The sequence below is a fragment of the Octodon degus genome, unplaced genomic scaffold (assembly GCF_000260255.1).
Source record: "Octodon degus isolate 3935 unplaced genomic scaffold, OctDeg1.0 scaffold00338, whole genome shotgun sequence".
In the NCBI taxonomy this organism is placed as follows: domain Eukaryota; kingdom Metazoa; phylum Chordata; class Mammalia; order Rodentia; family Octodontidae; genus Octodon; species Octodon degus.
In genome coordinates this window covers 1038892-1061173 of record NW_004524914.1, presented here as the reverse complement: position 1 = coordinate 1061173, position 22282 = coordinate 1038892, and the positions used below count along the sequence as shown (strand labels likewise).

At 36.1% G+C, this 22282-nt stretch overlaps 1 protein-coding gene across 1 annotated transcript in view; it reads left to right on the top strand.

Moving 5' to 3' along the window:
• LOC101592304 (inactive ubiquitin thioesterase FAM105A-like) overlaps positions 1 to 22282 on the top strand; it is a 95296-nt gene that overhangs the window by 69293 nt on the left and 3721 nt on the right. Inside the window, 1 exon segment of the mRNA XM_012513141.1 lies at positions 18488 to 18678. Within this exon segment, the coding sequence (XP_012368595.1) occupies positions 18488 to 18678 (191 nt within the window).

The following is a 22282-nucleotide window of genomic DNA, read 5'->3' as shown; positions in this document are numbered from 1 at the left end:
CTTTACTAGACCCTGACCTATGAGAGCATCATATCTCTCTCTCTCTCTCTCTCTCTCTCTCTCTCTCTCTCTTGATTGAGAGAGAGAAAGAGTACAAAAGATAACCAGAGTGAACTAGTCTGCCTGGAAGACCCATATACATCAAGGGGAGGTGATCAGACAGAACTTAGGGGAACTAATTTAAATACAGATTCCCAATATAATGTCTGCTTAACTATACAGACATAATGGTTGCTCTTATGGTCTAAAATACAAACCCATTCATTATAAAAGTTTGTCAACTGCTAAATATCACTGCTCATTATTAGTGTTCCTAACTGTAGTTTCGTAAATTCAAAACTGTAATTGCCTCAACCACAGAATTTCTCTTGGGTAGTAATGTCAGTAAGTGCTAAGGTAATAACTGCACCAAAGCTCTACACTAAAGAGCAGAGGACACTGCTATTCAAAATGACAAAGTATAGGAGCAAAATGCATTCTTTGGCCACTAATGCACCCAGAACAAATGCAGGACACAACACATAGAAGAAATTGGAAATAACACACCTGAAATCTCTGAAATAACAGCATCTAAAGTTAAGAAATAACTTCAGAAATGTACAGAAGAAATCAGATCAAAAATAATCTCTGAAGTAAAGAAAGAAATGCAACTCTAATGAAAGAATTACTAAGTGCTTCTAAAGAAGACAATAATAAAAAAATTGGGGGGGATTGGAAAATTGAGGGATTCTTTGAGGAGTAATATAGGAAAGAAATAGAATGCATGAATCAGATTGAAAGAGATATGCAGGAAATTAAAACTTCAATAACAATCTGGCAAACTGTATGAATGAATGTGAAGATAGTTTCAGACCTAGAAGACACCACCATTGCAGCAAGTTAAAAGGCAAGACCACTTAAAAACAATTGGATGCAGAAAAAAAAATAATTGAACATCTGCAAGATGATACAAAGATGAACAACATATGACTAGTGGGCATCAATGAGAAAGAAGGAGTCAATATAAATGTTAAAAATCAATATGGGTAGAAGTAATAGAAGAAAACTTACCAGATATTGGGAAACAATCTGACATTCAAGAAGCTGAAGCATAACTGTAGTTCAGTAACATCAACCCAATTAAAAACATACCCAGGCATATAATAGTCAAGATCACAGAAATCCAGCACAAGAACAATATACTAAAACCTGTAAGAGAAAAGAGACAGATCATGCTTAAAGGAAAACCCATCAGAATAACGGCAGATTTCTCTTTACAAATCATCAAGTCAAAAAGAGCATGGAGTCAAGTACCTCTGGTCCTCAAAGAAAACAAATTCCAGCCCAGACTACTATACCCTGAAAAACTCTCTTTCAATTTTGATGGAGAAGTAAAATACTTCTATGACAAATAACAACTAAAGAATTTCATGTTGACAAAGACAAAATGACACAGACTAATAAAAGATATCCTAGAGAGGGACCAAAATTACCACAACTCCACACATGAGAATGGAAAGAACCCACCAAATAGGGCAAACAATTAAACACAGGAGAAAAAGGAGTATACAACAGCAGGTAAGTAACATGTCAATCATAAGTCAATACATTTCAATTATAACCATCAATGTAAATGGACTGAATTCACCAATTAAAAGAAATAGACTGGCACAGTGAATTAGGAAACAAAATCCAAAAGTAAGTTATATATAAGAAAAACACTTAACTCACAAAGAAATTCATAGGCTGCAAGTCAAAGAACGGAAAACAATACTACGTGCCACAGCACCTCAGAAAAAAGCAAGGGTGATCAAATGAAATAAAAAAGGCCAGTACATACTGGTTAGGGGAAAAATTCAAGAGGAAGAGGTAACCCTCATAAATAAGTACACATCAAACATAGGAGCACCCAACTCTATAAGACAAATCTTAATGGATATGAAAAATCTAATATCCAGTACCACAATCTCAACAGGAGACCTCAACATCCCCTTGTTCCAACAAGATTGTCAATCAGACAAATTTACTAAAGAAGAAGCAGAACTAAATCAGAACTTGGAACAAATAGACATAGTAGATATATACAGAATATTCCATCCAACCACATCTGCATACACATTTTTTAAGCTGCACATGGGACATTTTCTAAAATAGACCACATACTAGTCCATAGGTCATGCTTAAGAAAACAGAAATTATCTCATGCATATTGTCTGACCACAGTGCAATGAAAAGGGAAATAAATGACAAAAGAAACCAAAAAAACCCCACACCTACATAGAAATTAAACAACACCCTCTTCAGCAACCAACAGACTACAGATGAAATTTAACAAGAATTTAAATGATATCTACAATTACGTGAAAGTTCAAGTACAATTTATTGAAATGTACGGGATTCAATGAAAGCAATTTTCAAAGGAACATTTATAGCTGTGAACACACACATTAGGAAAACAGAACAGGAACAAATAAATACCCTAATGCTGCACCTCAGACATCTAGAAAAAGAAGAGCAAACCAAAAACAAAGCCCAAAGAAGGGAGGAAATTATAAAGATTAGAGCAGTAATTAATGTAATCAAGGCAAAGAAAACAATACAAAGAATTAATGAATGAAAAAGCTAGTTTTTTTGAAGAGTAAATAAAATTGATAAGCCCCTAGCAAACCTCATCAAAAAGAGGGAAAAAAATCCTCAAATTCAAGCAGTGAGGAATGAAAAGGATGAAATTACTGAAGACCCTGTGGAAATTCAAAGGATCATCAATAGCTATTTTGAGAATCTTTACTCTCAGAGAATTGAAGACACAGATGAAATGGACAGATTCCTAGAAAAGTACAAATTACCAAAACTGAATGAAGAAGACATAAGAACTCTCAATAACCCAGTAACAGCCAATGAAATACAAAATGTAGTAAAATTTAAAAAAAACTACTGTTAAGGAAATGTCCAGGTCCTGATGGATTCACAGGCAAATTCTACAAAAGATATAATCCCAATACTTCTCAAACTGTTCAATCAAATTGAAAGGGAAACAATCCTCCCAAAATCATTCCTGAAGAAAAGCATTATACTGATACCAAAACCAGAGAAAGATGAAACTAAAAAAGAGAACTATAGACCAATGTCCATCATGGACATAGATGTAAAAATCCTAGCAAATAGAATATAGCAAATCATCAAGAAGGTTATACACCATGACCAGGTAGGATTCATCCCAGGCTCTTTGTCTTGGAGCAGGCAGCAAAGGCATCTTCTTTTGCAGCTGTGGCCAAGATTAAGGATCAATATCTTCATGGCAACAAGAAAGAAGTGTTGTTGAGACAGCTGGACCACCTGAAGGTGGAGCTGTCACAGTTGCATGTCACCAAAGTGACAGGTGGTGTTGAGTCCAAGCTCTCCCAAGATCCAAGTTGTCCACAGATGCAGGGCTGATATTCTCATTGTCATCATCCAGACCCAGAAAGAAAACCACAGGAAATATTACAAGATCAGGAAGTAAAAGCCCCTGGATCTGCTGCCCAAGAAGACATGAGCCAGCTGCATCCCACTCAACAAGTGTAAGGAGAAGCTGAAGACTAAGAAGCACAAGCAGAAGGAGCATCTGTATGTAACCACTGAGCAAGTTCGGTGTGAAGGTTTAAGCAGCATGACAATATAACTCAAACCCTGGCAAAAAATAAAAGTTTCATCCAGGGATGCAAAAATGGTTCAACATCCACAAATCTATAAATGTAATACACTATATCAATAGAGCCAAATCCAAAAGCCACATGATCATTTCAAATGATGCAGAAATGGCTTTTGACAAAGTCTAACACTCATTCATATTCAAAGTCCTACAGAAAGTTGAAATATACGGCTCCACTTCAATCTGATAAAAGCCATCTATGATAATCCAATTGCTAACGTAATTCTAAATGGGGAATACCTGAAATCTTTTACTCTCTATGACCACTCATATTCAATATAGTTCAATCTTTAGCTAGAGCCACTAGACAAGAGAGAGAAATAAAAGGAATAAGAATAGGTAAAGAAGTTAAGCTAACATTATTTGCAGATGACATAATACTCTACTTGCAAGACACAAAAGGCTCCATCAAGAAGCTACAAGCATTAATACACAAATTCAGTAGCTAGCAGGATACAAAGTCAATACCCAAAAGTCAATAGCATTCCTCTACACAGATAATAAACACACTGACAGGGAAATTAGAGAAAAAATACATTTTCTAATACCACTGAAGAAAATGAAATACTAAGGAATTAATCTAACTAGAGAAGTAACGTATCTATTTAATGAACATTACAATACTCTGAAAAAAGAGATCATAGAGGACTTCAGAAAATGAAAAGATATTCCCTGCTCCTGGAAAGGAAGAACTAACATTGTGAAGATGGTCATACTTCCAAAATTGCTGTATAAATTTAATGCAATCCCTATCAAACTACCACCAGCATACCTCACAAACCTAGAGAAATCATTCCTACAATTTATTTGGAACCAGAAAAGCCTAGAATTGCAAAGACAATGCTGAGCAAACAAAGGCAAGGCAAGATACATTCCAATTCCTGCCTTGAAATTATACTATAAAGCTACTGTGGAAAAATCAGCGTGGTTTTGGCGAAAAATTGACCTGAGGATCAGTGGAATAGATTAGAAGATACAGATACAACTACAAACACACTGAGCCATCCTATTTTTGACAAAGGGGCCAAACATGCTTACTAGAAGAAAGACAGCATCTTAACTAATAAGTGCTCAGACAAAGGTCTTCTATCTAGAGTTTATAAAGAACTAAAAAACATTAGGGCCACAAAATTTAAAGACCCATTCCAAAAATGGGCATCAAAGATGAACACACACTTCTCAGAGAAAGAAATGCAAGAAGAAAATAAATACATGAAAAATGCTCCACATCACTAGCCATTCATGAAATGCAAATTAAAAAAAACAGTAAGATACTATATCACCTCACAAAGAATGACTATCATAAAGAAATTAAGCAACAACAAATTTTGGAAAAGCTGCAGGGAAAAAGGAACCTTTCTCCACTGCTGGTAGAAATGTAGACTGGTGCAACTATTATGGAAATCAGTGTGGAGACTCTTCAAAAACTAGGACTGGAAATCTCATTCAACCCATCTATCCCACTTCAAATAATTTTCCCAAAAGAACTAAAACCCTCATATCATAGTGATATATGTGTGTCTATGTTTATAGTAGCACAATTTGTATTAGTGAAATCTTGGAAACAACCAACATTCCTGTCACCTGAGGGATAGATGAAAAAGACGTGGTATTTTTATACACTGGACTATTACTCAGCTATAGAGAAAAATAAACTCAAAGCCTTCATATATAAGTGGATACAATTTGAAGATATACTCATAAGTAAAATAATCCCAACCCACATGTGTAGATATCATATTGTCTCCCTATTGTAAGAACGTGAAACAAGAAATAGAAATTGAAATGTATAACACAGTTAAATGGAAAGTGAGAAATTAAAGTTTAACGATGGAAGAGACAGAAAGGAGAAAATTTATGAAATATGATTAATCATCATTAAACAAGATGATTAAGGCAATAGTCCTAAGTCTCCATCAGGTTTTTTTTAAATTGTAGTTAATGGGTCAACTACTCACCCTGATTACCACTTCATACTGATATCTGTGAACTAAGCAACTACACCGAGGAACATAATGTGGAATATTAAAACCATGCTTGAAATACCTGTCATTTTGGTCTTGTAAATGCATAGTGCTTCTAATGTCATACCAATTATTGCTATACTCTCTTAAAAGTAATTTTTTTCCAAAAAGATAAGAAAAGAAAACCAGAGACAATAAAAAAATGTCATGGGATTTTCCTGCTATAGTTTCATATGCTTTGATTTCTAAATTTCTGTGTAAAAATGTGTAATTGCTTTTTTCTCATTCTATAGAGATTTAAATTTTTTAATATCCATGGTTAGTGGAAAATAGTGATTCCATGTTATGTCTAAGGTGTTTGATATTCTTATAAATAGTGATGTTTAGTTCAATTTCCTCTGTTACAAGATAATAATATCATTAAGCTTCTCTTCTGGATGTTTAACAACTATTTGCAGAGCAAAAATTAGAAAAATTATTTGCTACAAGGATAGCAAATAATTTGGCCCTAGCACTTCAAGGTCAGTGAGGACTCAGGGCATAATGGAACCTCTGTTGTGACATCCTATTACTCATTCGTGCCTCAAATTTCCTAATCAAGGAGATTATGGGGCCATAGAGTAAAGTGATTGACAATATATAGAGTGCCTAAGGAGAATCACCAAGAGAAAAAAACATTCTTTAAGGCTTTTACAGAGAGCAAATTGGTCAAACAATGGCCGTGACTCCTCCAAATGGCTGACACTGACAAAAGACCTACAAGGAGCTGTACATGGCTACAGCATAAATCCTGAGGGGACTTCACTGACCTTGTCAGACACAAAAGTTACATTTTTAGTTGTATAGGTGTTGCTTTAACTTGGTCTTAACCATCCAGCAGAAAAGTATAACCACGAGGTATAAAAAGTAAAGCTATGTTAATGTGCTGAACTGTAGAAGGCTTAAGTCAACAACTTCAGACATTGGCCAGTTGTGCTGATAACTCTCTACTATTATGGGCTATTGGACTATATTGGGTTATTTTGTTGAATTCAAGTATGTACAATCTTTAGAGTGACTTCAAGAATGAAAAGGTCCTTTAAAAACTTCTCCAAATGCAGCTTCTCTAACTGCAGTGGGACACCCATCTCTGCAAAAAACAAAATGAAAACTGGGGATAAGTTGGGAGCCACAAAACTAGATCAAACATATGTAGGTGGGACTTGGCCCATTGCCTAAAGCAAACAAGCTACCTCACTCCTGAGATGAACAGAATGTCTGGTTAAGGTTAGTTATCAACTCTTAGGCAACCTAGTATCATGTGTTACTAACTTCACAAAAGCATAAATAAAGGACAGTTTTGTTGTGAAAAAAATATATATGTATACACAAGAGAGTTAGGATAGATATACAGCTACTCTCTCTTAGTTCACTGAGAATAAAAATTTGTATTAATATCATTTAGACAAGATATCCTGTCTGCATTTTGTCATCCGTATAACCACTATGAAGACAACAATATGTAATGTATTAATTATTGTAAACATCCTACTAACCTGTCTGAAAACTATTTCATTTCTGTTTTATCTTTTTTCTCATTAAAATGAATACAATTTAAAAAATCATTTTAAAAATGTAAAAAAAAATGAATAAAAAACAACACGCAAAAGGAAAAGTGACTGAGGTATTTAAGGAAACGTGTTATAATTTTGTCATCTGACACTCTCCTGAGAATGTGCTTTCTTAAGGCCTCTTTGTGTATCTCTTCACTGGTATTTGTGGCACACATAAACATGTTAGCATTTGAATTTTTATTTCCAACTAAGCATTCTCTTTTTGCTACTTAGTAATTAAGTATACAATTCAAGTACACTAAAATTTTCCTATTTTGTATATATTTGCATGAGTTTCAAAAAATGCATAAAATCTACCACAAAGACACTAAATTATAGAGTAATTCCATCTTCTACAAAATTCTCTTCATCTGTCTGTGTCATTCCCTACATATTCTTTCTCCACAGTGCATCAGCTCTCTTTTTCAAAATTTATTTTTGTTTTGTTTTTTGAGACAGGGTCTCCCTACTCAGTTAGGTTGGTCTTGAGCTCCTTACATAATCCAAGATTATCTCAAACTCAGCAATTCTGCCCCACCTTTTACAGACATACAGCACCGAACCTGCTCTCCTCTTTTCTGTCCCTATTGATTCATCTTTCATCAAGTTTTATATAAGTAGAATAATATAATATGTCCTGTTCTGAAATTTTTCAGTTAGTATAATGAAGCTGAGAATTATTCATGTTGTAGTTCATTCTTTTGTATTGACTAATACTGTTCCATTATGGTGGCATATAATAATATACTTCTGCATTCGCCAGCTAAAGAGTATTTGTATTGTTTCTGGCTTTGATGATTATGAATAAAGATACTATAAACAGCCATGCATGATACCTTTACCAGTTAAGCCTTCTAGAGATTTGAATAAACATCTTAGACTAAGATTTCTGAGTCCTATGATTAATAAGTTACTACTTGATGCGAAACTGTGAAATTGTTTGCTGGTGTGTCTTGACCATATGACATTCATGTCAACATGCTAGAGTCCCAGTTGCTCTGCATCTCAGTTTCAGTATGGTGTTGTTGATTTGTGTGTATAAGATATATTTTTCACATATACTCTCTTGTGTTGAAATTCTAGAAGGTCGTTATCTATAAAGCCTGAATCTACTGCAATTTTGCTTCAGACTAACCCTTTGGTGTTTTCATTTTTAGAAAGAGTATACTTGAGCAACTATCAGGTTTTCATTAAGATTGTCCAGATGCTATTTCTGATTAATGAAATATTTATTCATGTGAATATGAAAAATACTACCTTTATATGAAAGACAGAGCATGATCTTTGGACATGGCTCTGGAAGTTCAGTAGCTCAAAATTACATGTACTTTTAAACCATATCTTACCATTTATCAAGCAGGTTTCCACATTTTAACTACAGATCTAAAACCAAGGAGGATCAGACTTTTTACATGAGAACAGATTTGGCCAAAAATCAATAATCATAAGAAAGTAAAATTCAGGAGAGTGAGGCAGTTTTCCACTGTGTATTGCACAGAGCAACACCTTGGGGTGAGAATCATTCACACTGTAGAAATCATGTATACTTATATGCTTTCTGATATTTTTCTGCAGTATAATAGTATGATAGTAAATATCTAAGAAAATAAACACATTATGAAGATTTCCCTGGATAGAAGAAAAGAATCAAAAGTAGGGATTCTTTTTAGTGATTTGTACAAATGTACTCTATAAGCAACTGAGAACCCTCAAAAACACCCAGATGACTCAGTAGCTCATGTGTTCACTTCAGCCATAAAACTTACCTTCCTAAGAATGCATTCTGACTTCAGTACCTACTTGTAGTAGGACTGTCTGCCAAAATTACTGTCATTATGTGGAACTTGAAATTACAATTGAACAAGAACAGGAAGCTCAATAAAACTATCTCTATTGCCACAATCTTAATCTTATAGAGATGAAAAGCATGAGGTTACTAATTCATTGCTAAGCTTTGAAAAGAAATTTATAACATGTATATGAGCTGAAAAATAAAATATATCCTCCAGAAAATTTAAATGAATAATATTTTAGCTCTTCAAAACCTGTAGAACTGACTCACCTAAAAAAGACATTAAATTACTTAGTAACATACGCAAGGAAGGGACAATGGAATAAAAGTTCCTTTTCAGGCTCTGATTTTCTTCACCTGGATGAATTTTAAAAAATCAGATACTGGATCAATATTAGTTCCTCAGTAATGTGAGAAGAGGTGTGCTTCCTTGACTGAGGGTATACAGAATTCACAGCTCATTTTTTACATTCACTTCAATGGTACTACCATTTTAGATGACATTAATTTATCTTGTGCTTAACTGGATGTGTTAGTGGTAGAACAATATATTCGAATTAAAATTATATCATGAAAATAACTCATAGAAGTCAATTCAGAGAGGCTCTGTGACCACTGTAATGGATACTTTTATTTCATACAATTACATGGAGTGAGGAAGACTGCTAAATCAGGTTAGGACAATTTTATAATAGTGACTCTTCCTATAAAGGAGCTCCATTGGAAGGTTTGGTTGTTTCCTTAGTGTTCTTATAGTGAAAATGGGATCCTAAGATTTAAGATTAGAATATTTTTGTTAAAAAATTAAAGGCATGGCCCCAAAATACCTTTATGTTTTCTGGATTGTAGAAGTAGCTGACTAGGCCCTACCTGAGACAGACTAATGATCCAGATGAAGTAGTGTCCAGCAAAGTGAAATATGCTTCCCAGAGAACTGTTCTTCCTTCCCTCATTGACTTCAAGTCTCAGACAGACTAAGCATTGAAGTTCAAGTTCTGTACATCAAAAGGATTTAGGATTTACATAGTATTTATGGATAGGATTAGAACAAATATGTGTGAGAGTAGATCCTTAAGGGAGGAGGAATAATGCAAGGCCTATTTACAGGTGTGTCAATTTTGCAGCAGTAACAAGTTACTACACATATAATACTTCAAAATACCAGAAAGCAGTAACACTGTTCTGAAAGTCAGAAAGTTGTATTGGCTTGGCAGGGCTGTGTTCTTTCTGGAAGCTTTGCAAAGAAACAAAGGAAACAAGAATCCCCAAAAAATAAATAAAAAGCATTCCTTTGCCTTTCCAGCTTCTAGAGGCATCCCACATAACTTGGCTTGTAATTACATCCTGATATTTCTTCTACTCACCTTCAGGAAACTTGTATCTCAATTCTGCCTTTCCTTTGGCACTAAGTTTACTTTGGCCCCATGTGGACAATCTCCTTATGTCAAGCTCTCCAATTCAAACTCCTCTGGGAGTCTCTAATACCATGATAGTTAAAATGTTTCTCAAAGCTTCAAAAATTAGGACATGGACACTCTGTGGAGTAATTACACTGCTTACCACAGTGGAAGATAATTATTAATGTTGGGTTCATGTTCTATGATTTAGGATTCTATGTTGCATAGGGAGAGTTGGAATTTATCCTAATATTATTCCGGGATAACTTTTCAAAGGTAGACACAACTATGTCTATAGTAAAGAGAATAAAAGTAATTGAACATTTTCAGTAAATTATTAAAGAAAAGGCAAGAGGATTAAAACTATTTTATATATCAACATACAGTAACAGCAGACAAACTATTAACTATGATTGTGTCCACAGGCCATCCCAGGGAAACATTCTCTTTAGTAATGTGGTAGGAAAGCCATTGCAGGTGGGAGCACCAGGATCTGTGAGAAGCTCAGTAAGGGCTTTCCATAGTAAGTCAGTGTTCTCAGTGAAGAAACTGCCATGCAACTGTATTTTCTAACATGAGTATAACACAGTGACACACCAATTGGCAGATACTAACTATGAGCCCTTAAACATCAAAGATAGGGTGATCATTATCACTGCGGTGGGAGTCGAGACTACAGTGACAAACAGTGTTCCATGACTTTGAGGTCATGCTGGTGGAAGCTAATAGTCCTGGAATTTGTAGGATTTGATTGGTTAGGGCATTACTCAATTCATATACTCAACAAGTTAGGAGTTAAGTAGGATAAGACTGAAATAGGATTCAAGATGAGAAAATGAAGTTTAACTCTAGCTCACAGATGCTGAGGCTGCTCTCTAGAAAGATCTTGATTTTTCTTGAAGGACCCTGCAAATTCTCCACAATTCCATGCAGTAAAGGATGCTATATCCACTACCTCTCTAGAGAAATCCTGCACATAACTGTAGGCTAACAGTACAATATAAGTTAATACTCAAGTTTTGGGACTATTAGATGAAAGACCTAAGATAACACTATTAATGAGAGTTACAGAATGATCCTGTGGTTTTAAGTTATAATGGTCATTACAGACCAAATAAATACAAATGGAATTTTGGTCTGAGTCAGGATCACAGTTGGTTAAATGAGCCCATGCACAAAGACAGTGATTATTTCTCTGTTTACTAGATAAGTGATGATTATAATCACCTGTAGCAGTGGGCAGAACTTTCACATGACTTCCCTCACTTAGGGTGCAGAGATCATTCTGCTAGGAAGAGCCAAATGGTTCTTAAAGTATATTTTTTATTCTTAACATCAAGGCTGTACACTATGTGGGAGAGAAAAACTCTCTCATCTGTGAACCCTGAAGAAAAAGACAAATTAATAAGAGAAAAACAAACGGAAGTTCACTAACATGTATATCTCATGTATATGGCAGAAACCTCAGGCTGAATAACTTGAAAAGCTAGGTTATAGTTCTAATTTATGTAGCATCTTAAAAAAAACATTTGGGGAAGAATGCTAGGATAATAGAAGCAGATATAAGATTTTAATGGTAAGAAAAGCTATGGGAAAGGAAGTCTATGTTAATTTAAGAGAGCTATGTTAAATCCAGGAAGGTCTTCACCTAGGAGTGAGATGCCTGAGGTTACAGTCCTTATCTAGTGGAGGTGGGAGCCAGGTGTCCTTAGCTGTGATCTTGTCTTACCCTTTGATACTTCACCCACTATTATAGGCCACAGTGGGGATCAGTGGTTCACAGAAGTTCACTTACTAAATATGAGTCTGCAACCACTCTCTTAAAAATTATAGAATAAAGTGTGCTTGTAGATACATTCTCTTGTTTTGTATCTCTGGGCTAATATGTTTAGAGTCATATCCAGCAAAGAATTTGAAATCTACATTCAAACAGAAAAGGAGGAGGATAGAGAGAGCTTTCCTTGAATTTCATGCTTTTTAATTGCCTTCAGCTCAACACAATTTTTGTGTCAAAAAGGTATAATTTAGGATGACATATTTTGGTTCTATACAAAACTACAAGTTAATTCTTTATCCTGAGAATTAAAGGGATTAAAACCACCATCAATGATTCAGAGAAAGTAGTCTTAATTAATCTGACCTTGGCAAAAGTAAATAGCTCTGGGCTGATGGTCCCGTCACAAATTTAAACTATGTTCAGGGTCCTGGGTTTTGTTCTTATGAGCTAGTAAATTGGCCTGTTAATATTTACGGGGTGCTAGCAGAGAACATAAGACAGAGTCAAATGATTTTTTTTTTAATTTTTAATGATAGCAAAAGCCATGTGTCATTATGTTTACTGGGTTCTCTTTGTCTAAATTTTGAGGGACAGTGCAGAGTGGACTAAATGGGTGCTGTGAATTTGTGTCACAACTTAGGAACTTCCACATGAGGGATATAATGTTCACATACATTACCTAATCTCTCAGGCTCTACATCACAATCCAGCCTCAAGTGCAACCCTGAGAAATAGGCTGGTAGTGCAAGTTCCTGAGTTTGGTTTCTGGTACAACACACACACACACACACACACACACACACACACACACACACACACACACACACACACACACACACACACACACGAGAGTGGTCAGGACCTAGCATTTTTGACCTGCTCAGACAGACCATGTAGGGACAGCCCAGTGCAATGGCAGATTGCCTCTCTCAATGCGCTGATAACCTGGATCACAATCGTTGAGTTGCATAGAATATTTTCAACAGACTTTGTCAACATAGCCTCCGGCACTTGGTCTGTGGGCTTTCATCTGACAACTGCTTTCTTCTCAGTAACTATCATCAGGAAGAATTAAGAGCAGTCTGGATTTAAATGACAAGATCTTCAGCAGGCATTTACTATCTGGCCCCAGGGATATGTTACCTTCTCTGCAGTCTTTCAGAACACAGCAGAAGAAGCTGAATAATCTTGTATTCTAAATAATATCAGGCTTGTGCACTCAATTGAAGATATTGCTCTAGCAAGATCTGGTAAACATAAAATTAAAAATATTGCAAATGTTCTTTCAAGATATACCTATATAGTAAATGAATGAAGAACTATAAAGTTTCAAGAGAAGGCCCCATCAGTAAAATTCATAATAAAAACTATGGGCTCTGTGTTATGTTGACACAGTCCCATAAAAGGTAAAGAGAAAATTGCTACATTTTACAAATCTCATCAGTGGGGTAAGAGACTGGTTGACATCTTTGGACTTTAGGGTAAAGTTATCTCAGTTAAGAATGCTTATGGAGAAATGAGATTCCTACCTGATGAGGCTGTCTCTTTCCTTGCTCTCAGTTCCCCTTTTTCTACATTCTTACTTTTCTTCTCTGTGGTATTTTCTGTCTTTTTTTTTTAACCAAGCTCCAGTTTTTTCCCAGTTTCAGGCTTGGACCAAACAAAAGCTCAGAAATGTAAGAGACCCGAGAGCACACATTGTGGTCTGAGGAACCCAGGAGACCTCTGCTCGAGTTCTGGGTTTCAAGCCACGCTTCTCTGAGCCTGGGATGGGAGGAAAGCAGGTACAGGACTCCAGGACAGTTCAGTCAGAAGGGAGTGCTGCCTGGACCTGCATTCTGCCTGCTTCCACAGGTTCCCAGGGGTCACATGGCTGCTGGGGTTCTTTCTGAGCTGGGTACCCCAGTACATACCACCCTGTTTTTCCATGAGAGCTCAACTGGAGCCAAAGTTTCCAGTCAGCATTCCATAATGTCCTATGTCGCTGAGCATTTGCACCTGCAGAGGTTCCGAGTAGTCTCATTCATGAGGTATCATCATGGTTTCTGATGAAAAATGGTGGTGGGTCTGTTCACACAATAGCCACTCTCTCCATCAATTTCTTGCTGAATTATGATTCTAACACTGGTTCCCAGAACCAGGCAACTTGCCACCTGACACAAAAATATAGATTATAGATATATGCTACTTATAGTCTATTAAAAATACGCTAGTACACACAACCTATTGAACACTATATCTTTTTATTAGTACATATTTGCCATATATAATGATCACATTTGTCATAAGGAATTGTGCCTCTATATAAAGTTTCTCAACTCTTCTCTTTTCATCCATTTCCTTTCCTTACTTCATCCCTTCCTTTCCCTATTTACAAATTTTTTTTTCCATTATTCCCTTCTATTCACTTTTTAAAAATTTATTTATTTATTTTCTGTATTTAGGGAAGGGTTTATAGGGTCTACAGCACCTCCCTATGTAGATCAGACACGTAGTTATACTCCTGTTTTCAGTATGCCAAGCACTAGGATTACAGCAGTGCACAATTACGCACAGGTTCAGCCACCACTTTAGCGCGCTCTGGGGGCGGGACCTGCATGGCAAGCCTGGGTCTAATCCGGCCGCTGCAGTTGGCCCAGCAGGCATTTTAGTTCGCTGGGCCATCAGGCCGGCCCTCCATTCACTTTTTTAATCTCTTCACTTTTCTTTCCTTTCCTCCCTTCTGTCTTCTTTGCTCTCTGCCCATTGGAATATGTTCTTTTCATTTCCCAGTATCGCCCATTTTGCTCCTTATTTACCCTTTGAATTTCTCACACAAGAAATACAATCTTTTATTTAAATTTATGAGCCTGATTTATTTCATATAAAACTATGGTCTTGAGATATATCCATTTGCCTAAATATGACTCAAGTTTATCCTTTTTTATAGCAGAGTGTTACTTTACTGTAAATGCAAATACAATTTGCAAATACCAGATTGTTTGGCTCCAATCATCTGCTGATGAGCATCGGGATGGTTTCCAGGAAGGACACCAATGAAGTTAATAGAAAATAAAAGATATCCACTATTCTTCAATGAGCAGAACCAATAGAGTGAAAGTGACCATGCTTCTCACATTGTTATACCAAATGAATACAATCAGAATAGCAACAGCATACCTCACAGAACTAAATAAAACAATCCCAAAATTTGTATGAATCCAGAAGACCTCAAATAGAAAAAGCAACTTTGGGCAGCAAAGAAAGCAGGGCAAATCATAGTCCCCAATTTGAAGTTATACTATAACATTTTTTCCTCGGCGGTTTGACTAAAATCAAGAGAAATCATACTATAAAGCTACTGTGATAAGAAAACAAAAGTGTTATTCTGACAATAAAATGAAATAAAATAAAAAATAAACAGACCTGAGAATCAGCTGAACAGAACAGAAGAGGCAGAATCAACTCCAAATGTACTAAGCTACCTTATCTTTACATAGGGGCCAAAGATTCTCACTGGAAGTAAGATAGCCTCTTTAATAAACAATGGGAGGAAACTTCACTGTCCACATTCCCAAAATTAAGATTAGATCCATATCTCTCACAATACACTAAACTGAACATCATATCTTAATAACATTGCAGGCCTTTGCTGACATTCTTAATAACACATAGACCTAGTTGTTTGCCTTCACTATCACCCGGCTCGGAGCTGCGGCCTATACTGCTTCTGGCAAGCATTGTGAGCGACTATTGTGCCGCATGGCTGTGGCCTTAGCCTTGGAATAGATCACATTTTAAAACTGGAAACAAGGTAGCTCAGTGGCAGAGCTCATACCTCATCTCTACAAGGTATTGTGTCTAATATCCAGCACCACATACATAAACACACATGCTCACCTCGACACACATAGAAGTGGAAGTATGGTGTCCATCGCATGCATATATTTGTGTGCCATTGGTAAATTGAGGATGTCTGTAATATAAATCGTTAATCATTAAATCAAATCACTGTAAGTGCAGTTGTCTATGCTTAGTAATTGCTCTTATAGTGAAGAAAGCAGTTCTGACTCTAGTCCAAGAATTGTGGTTGGAGCAGAACTCCATTCTTCTTGACTTTCAGAACTAAAACAGGTTAATATTTCTGAGCATTGAGTTTAACTCATATCCTATATGACATAGATATTCTTCTCAATAAAATTTCTGTAGGAATAAATGGGAATTCATAGGGTCATCAAGGCAGACAAAGATTAAAAAGGACAACTGTTTTAGTGGATGTTATGGTTTAGATTAGAAAAGTCCCTCAAAATCTCATGAGTTCAGAGTGGGACCTTGGGGATGTGACAGGATTATGGGAGTGTTATACTCATCAGTGGACTAATTCATTGATGAGTATGTAGCTGAATATGCTGTTAGTAAGTACGTCCTGTTTGGAGGTGGGTCACTAGGGCATCCCTAGGAAGGGTATATTTTTGATCCTGGGTCCTTCCCTCTCTCTTTTTCTCTACTTCCTATCTACTAAGGGGAGAGTAGCTTTCTCCTGCCTCTCCCTTGCATGGTCATCTTTCTGCCTTGGAGCCAGACAGTTGTGGACTGATCTCTCTGAAATTGTGAACCAAATATATCACTTCTCCTTTAAGGTGTAAATGTCAGATATTTTGACCCAGTGGCAGAAAGGGGTTTAGGATAGTAACAACTGGACCCCACACCTCATGTAACTATTATGCTCTGTGATGTCATCATCCAGCACACCTTTCCAATAACCCCAGAAAGGAAGAATAAGCTATATGTGTAGGGAAACTTCCTTGCCCTTAGTCCCTTGGGAAAAGAAATCCTTTAAGTCTTCTTTTTCTTTTACAGTATCAGACTTTATCAGTATATTAAAAAATAATAAGAAAGGCCTGTGAGGGCCACTCTGCTGGCTGATGTGGGTGACAACAGATTACTACCTGGAGGTGAAGTTACAACATACCCGTGTCAAGTGTTCATTATCTTCCATGATCAGTGAGAATACTAACTCTCAGATGATGCTGGAGCTCTGAAGGGAAGATTTCACTCTTGTGGTCTTCCATTTTTGGAATGAATATAATGTCTAGATTTTCTCTCACACTGAAATCAGTTGATTTCAACCCTTCCAAATGCAAGATATATCATTTTTAAGACTATCAGCAACCCTTCAGGAACTATCATTGAAAATATTACACATGTACAGTGTTAAAAAAATTGCAAATCGTATACAAAGCCATAGGCAAACTGTAGGTCCAAGCTTTACTTTTTGAAAATCACAATTTTGAATCTGTGTCGATATATATGAGAATTATCATGTCTTGCCTCAGCACAGTGGGCAGCAGGCTGGCAGGAATGGTTCCATCATCCAGACTTCACCCCATGGGCAGGAGCAAGATTGAGCTAACAGAAATTTAATGGTTTCCCTGTGTACCACTGCTGTACATAAATAGGATGGGCAACAGATTTATGTTTGTCAGAGGTCAAACTGGTGCTGAGAGGTAGGCACACTTGCTTGAAAATTGCTTTTTAGATCAGCTTTACCAAATGTAAAATTCATCTTGTAAATGCACAAAAGCATGAGCCATGTTCTCTTTGCTAATGGGGTTAATTATTTAGTTTATTGGATAAGGATTAATTTTAACCAAGTAGAATTGCAAAGGAGAGAATGAATATTAGAGAATGAATATTTTGCTAAATTGATAATTGGCTCTGGGTAATTGGATATTCTGAGACTTTGATGTTTGCTTTCTTCATTCTTTACTTGTGTTTGAATCTTAGGTAGGAAAAGTCTTTGATTTTAATACTTGTGAATGCTACTAGTTAGTTAAATTTTATGCTTATATGTTTACTAAGTTAAAAATAATAGAGAATAATGCAAGTACCCCAAAATCTGAGAATATGACACCTCAAAATTAAGCTTTGAAAACCAGGAAAGTCCATGCTGACATGCAGAATAAAGAACTCAGCATTCCACATTTGCAAAACCAGTTGGGTGCACCCTGTAACACTTTTTATGCTCTGCTGCTGAAGCAATGATACCTTTGAAAATATAAATGGGTAGTGTTTTTTATTTAGTTTCGTTGTGAACTGATTTGCAGCATTCTGTGTGAAGTTCAGGGTAATCCTATTCCTATACTTATGTGCAGTAATAGATTTCACCCTACTGATTTATTTAGTGACAGCTTGGCTGGGGTTGTACACTCAAGGGATCTGTTTATATGCAATGTGTTGCCTGTCACAGTGCTAATACAAAGTCTCTTTCTTTGTTAAAAATTTTTCTTCTGTGACACTTTTATTGGATTAACAGATGCTGCCATGTATTACATGGGGCCTTGGGCAAGAGGGAGTATGAAGTTCAAGCTGTGGTTCAAGGTGCACTGGGAATGGACTACGTGATCAAGAGGCGAGATGGTGAATGGGGGTTATCAGAGGCCTACCTCACGTGGGCACCAGCACAGATGTCCCCTTTTCTGAAGCAAAGCCCTATCTTCTACAGCAGTGAATAACTTTCCATTTGAGTAACATCTTAGTGCCTGACTGGTCAGGAGTAGAGCTTGATCAGTCAACAGTGGAACCTACAACAGAGTCTACACAAGCCAGATTTCCCGACACATGCATTAGATGTTATTAGACTGACTAATCATAAAGCTAGGGGATGAACCATCCACTAAGAGAAGGAGATGTATATTTGGCACATGACAGAGTAGTTTTGAAAGAGATCATTAAATTGCACTCACTGCCACAGCCTCCAGGTTACCCTCTTTGCTGTTCTGTTCATATTTGGGCCTGCTGGGTTCCCCATAACCTACTACTTGAGTGAGCAATAGAGACCTGGACTTGGCTGGCAAAAGAATCAGGAACTACACAAAAGTGTACTGTTACTGTATCACCTTACCCCTGAGTCTTAGTTACTTTTTACTCATTACTGGGACAAAATATCTGGCACCCAAAATTAAGGAAGGAGAGGTTTATTTAGCTTACAATTTGTGAAAGTTTTATTCCATTCATGGTGGCAGAAAACAACAAACCAGCAAGAGCAGAAGGGGAGGAGCAGAGGCATCAGGGGCAGTGGTGGAGCCCTCTCCCTTCCTTCCACTGCGCTCAGGCTCTCCATGGGTGTAGCACTCCCATCTGTAAGCACTGGTTCATGAATTAATCACAAACTCTAGAAGCTGCCCCATGACTGCATAAGGCTTTGGGGGCCAACTAGACACAAACCATGACACCAGGTAAGGGCGAAAATATCTGTGGAGAACAGTACTCTCTGTGGGGTGTTCATGTTATGTCACGTGGGGAGAACGGCAGCCGGAATATATATTCCTAAAATAGCAAATGGTTTGGTTAGTGGGTTTAGGGCTTAATGGTATAAACCTGAAAGAAATCCCTGTCAACAGGAAAGAGGAAGGAAGAACCCTCCAGTGATCACCATTTTTCAACATGAAGTTTAGTTAGCAATAATATACTCAAGCTGGCTTGGTGTTTACTAATTCATGGTCAGTGGGTAGCTAGGAATAATGGGAGCAGGGTAAGGTGAACATAGAACCTTTCTGTTCTAGTTTTGTCTATCAATCTTCATTTTTTTGCCTTAGGAAATAGTTGATTATAAAGAGACAAATGTACCCATAACAAAATGAATGAAAATAAGCATCATTTAATGAAAACATATTATTTGAGGATAAAATATATATGATTTATGTACTAAAATGCCCTAAATGAATCGTTGCATTTTTAAAATTTTACTTGGTTGACCAAGCACTGTGTATCCCCGTACTGCCATGATTTATCTTCCTCAGTCCACACACTTACGTACAAGTAATTTTAGCTCATGTTAAATGCCGTTCTAAGAAATAATGTTTTTATCAAAAAGTACACTAAAATTCTCCAGTGAGAAAGACTTGAATATTTCAAAGATAAGAGTGAACTGATCTTGTGTAGCGAAATTTACACTATACTAAATAGTGAGATTATCCTCAAAGTTATATTGTGTTTTCACTAAACCCAAATGTATAAAAACTGAAAGCAAACACAGTGGGTGTCTGTTACTTATTTCTCCTGTACACCTTTCTTCTTGAGTGTCAAAATACAGCAAAACCTAGGCAGGTGTACTCCGTTTTTGGCACATAACACATCTTAATTTTTATGATTTTATTGTATTGCTTGCCATTCACTCCAACTCTTTTTCCCTCCCCATTTACAAAGGATCTATTTGCATGTTTTCCCTTCAATTCTTTCTTTCTTTCTGTATTTTTTTTTAAGGACAATGACTGTGTAGAAGGAATTTAAGGAGAAACAGAAAACAATGGTTACTTTGAAACAGATAATATCTTTATGCCTTCTCATAAATTCTCACATGTTCCAAAGACTGATAATATTTTGATTAAATATTTTCTACTAAGAAATTGTCAGAGAAAATTGCTGAACCATGACTCTGCTCCCAAGAATCTGAAAAGCGCTCATCCTGCTGGTGTGAATGTGCTTTTGTCTTTAAGCTACTTATCTGATTCCATCTTAAAAGATTTGCTTTAATTCTCTTTCCTTTTATTTCTTGATCTTCTTGACTTTTTTCTTTAATTTACATCTTTATGAACCTTCTCTTATCATATGAATAAAATAGTCTTCTTCTTCAAATAGTAAAATTAGTAGAAAATCTTCTTGCACTACTTTTCCCTAGATACAATGATAGCCAGGCTTTCCAGAGAAAATAGTGGATTTACAGTTTCTTTTCTTACTTCTACAATAATAGGAGAAACTAAAATTAGGCTTCCAGATATGATTATGAATAATACCTTGCAGTGTGCAATTGATAATGCATTTTCATTATAAAACCAATGGCTTTATCCGCCTCTGATTTAAACTCTAGTGAGGTGAATTGGAAATACTCAGACTCTGTAGTGACAATTTGGCTTTAAATACATACTAATGACTGTGAACTGTTGGACAAGCCAATATTTGCTGTGCTTAATGTAAACGAGTAATATCTACTAAGCATAGTTTTTCATCTAGTAGAATTATTTCACGATTAATGTTAGAGGAGCTGTAGAGCATAGAGTGAAATTCTGGAATAAGAAAAAGCCAGAACAAGATGAAAATTCCTGGAGGGAGTAAAAACAGTCTTGAGCTGGGATTGAAGGAGGCAGAATAGTGGTTAGTTGCACTTTGGACAGAGGACAGACTAAGATGACACTGAAGCTGTTAAATGGACAGCATGTATTTGTAAATTTTAGGGAAAATTTATATACTCTGAAAGGCACAGATTGTACTGAGCAATTTGACAGATTTTCACACACATTTCTTCTATGCCTACTTCAAATGGAACTTCCTGCCTCAGAGGATAACCTGCATAATAATTGCCAACATTGTTGGCTTTTACTTATTCATAGATTTGCCATATATAGTATTATGAAATATTCACCTTTCTTTGTACAGAAAGGTATACTCAGCACCAAGTGAGATTCATTCATGATGCCAAATGTAATTGTTTAATTTATTTATGTTTTTACTGCTGAATAGTGTTTTATAGACCACATGGAGATAAAAGGAGAGAAAAAGATGAAAAAACTTGGGAGGCAAAAAAGAAAGAGAAAAGAAAAAAGAAATAAGATGTTTTTGTACAAGTACCAACTCCCCTAGATGGATACAAACACTAGGCACTGCAAACATGGATTAATAATATTTTCCCCTTTCCAATCTTTCATGGGGCTTTGATTGTATCTGGTTTGTAATATCAGTGAGTAACATTACTGAATATCCTTTTGTGATAATTTTGTGAATATTCCAAATTTCTAAGGGAAAATTAAGGGTGGAATTTCTGAGTCATATTATGCACTATATTACATACATTGTATAAGAAAATTCCAAAGAGGTTTTCAACATAGCTGTTGTATTATATATTAAAAGTAATAAGGGAGTTCAAATTGCCTAAAATATTTTTCCAACACTGTACAATAAAAGTCTTCAAATTCAATAGTTTGTATATGAAGCAATATGCTATAGCTTTGTATTTTCAGTTTTCTGATAGCTAAAGATTTTAAATACCATTTCATGTATTTATTGGTCATATATATAAATCCATCTTTTGAATTACTAATATATTTTCCTTGTT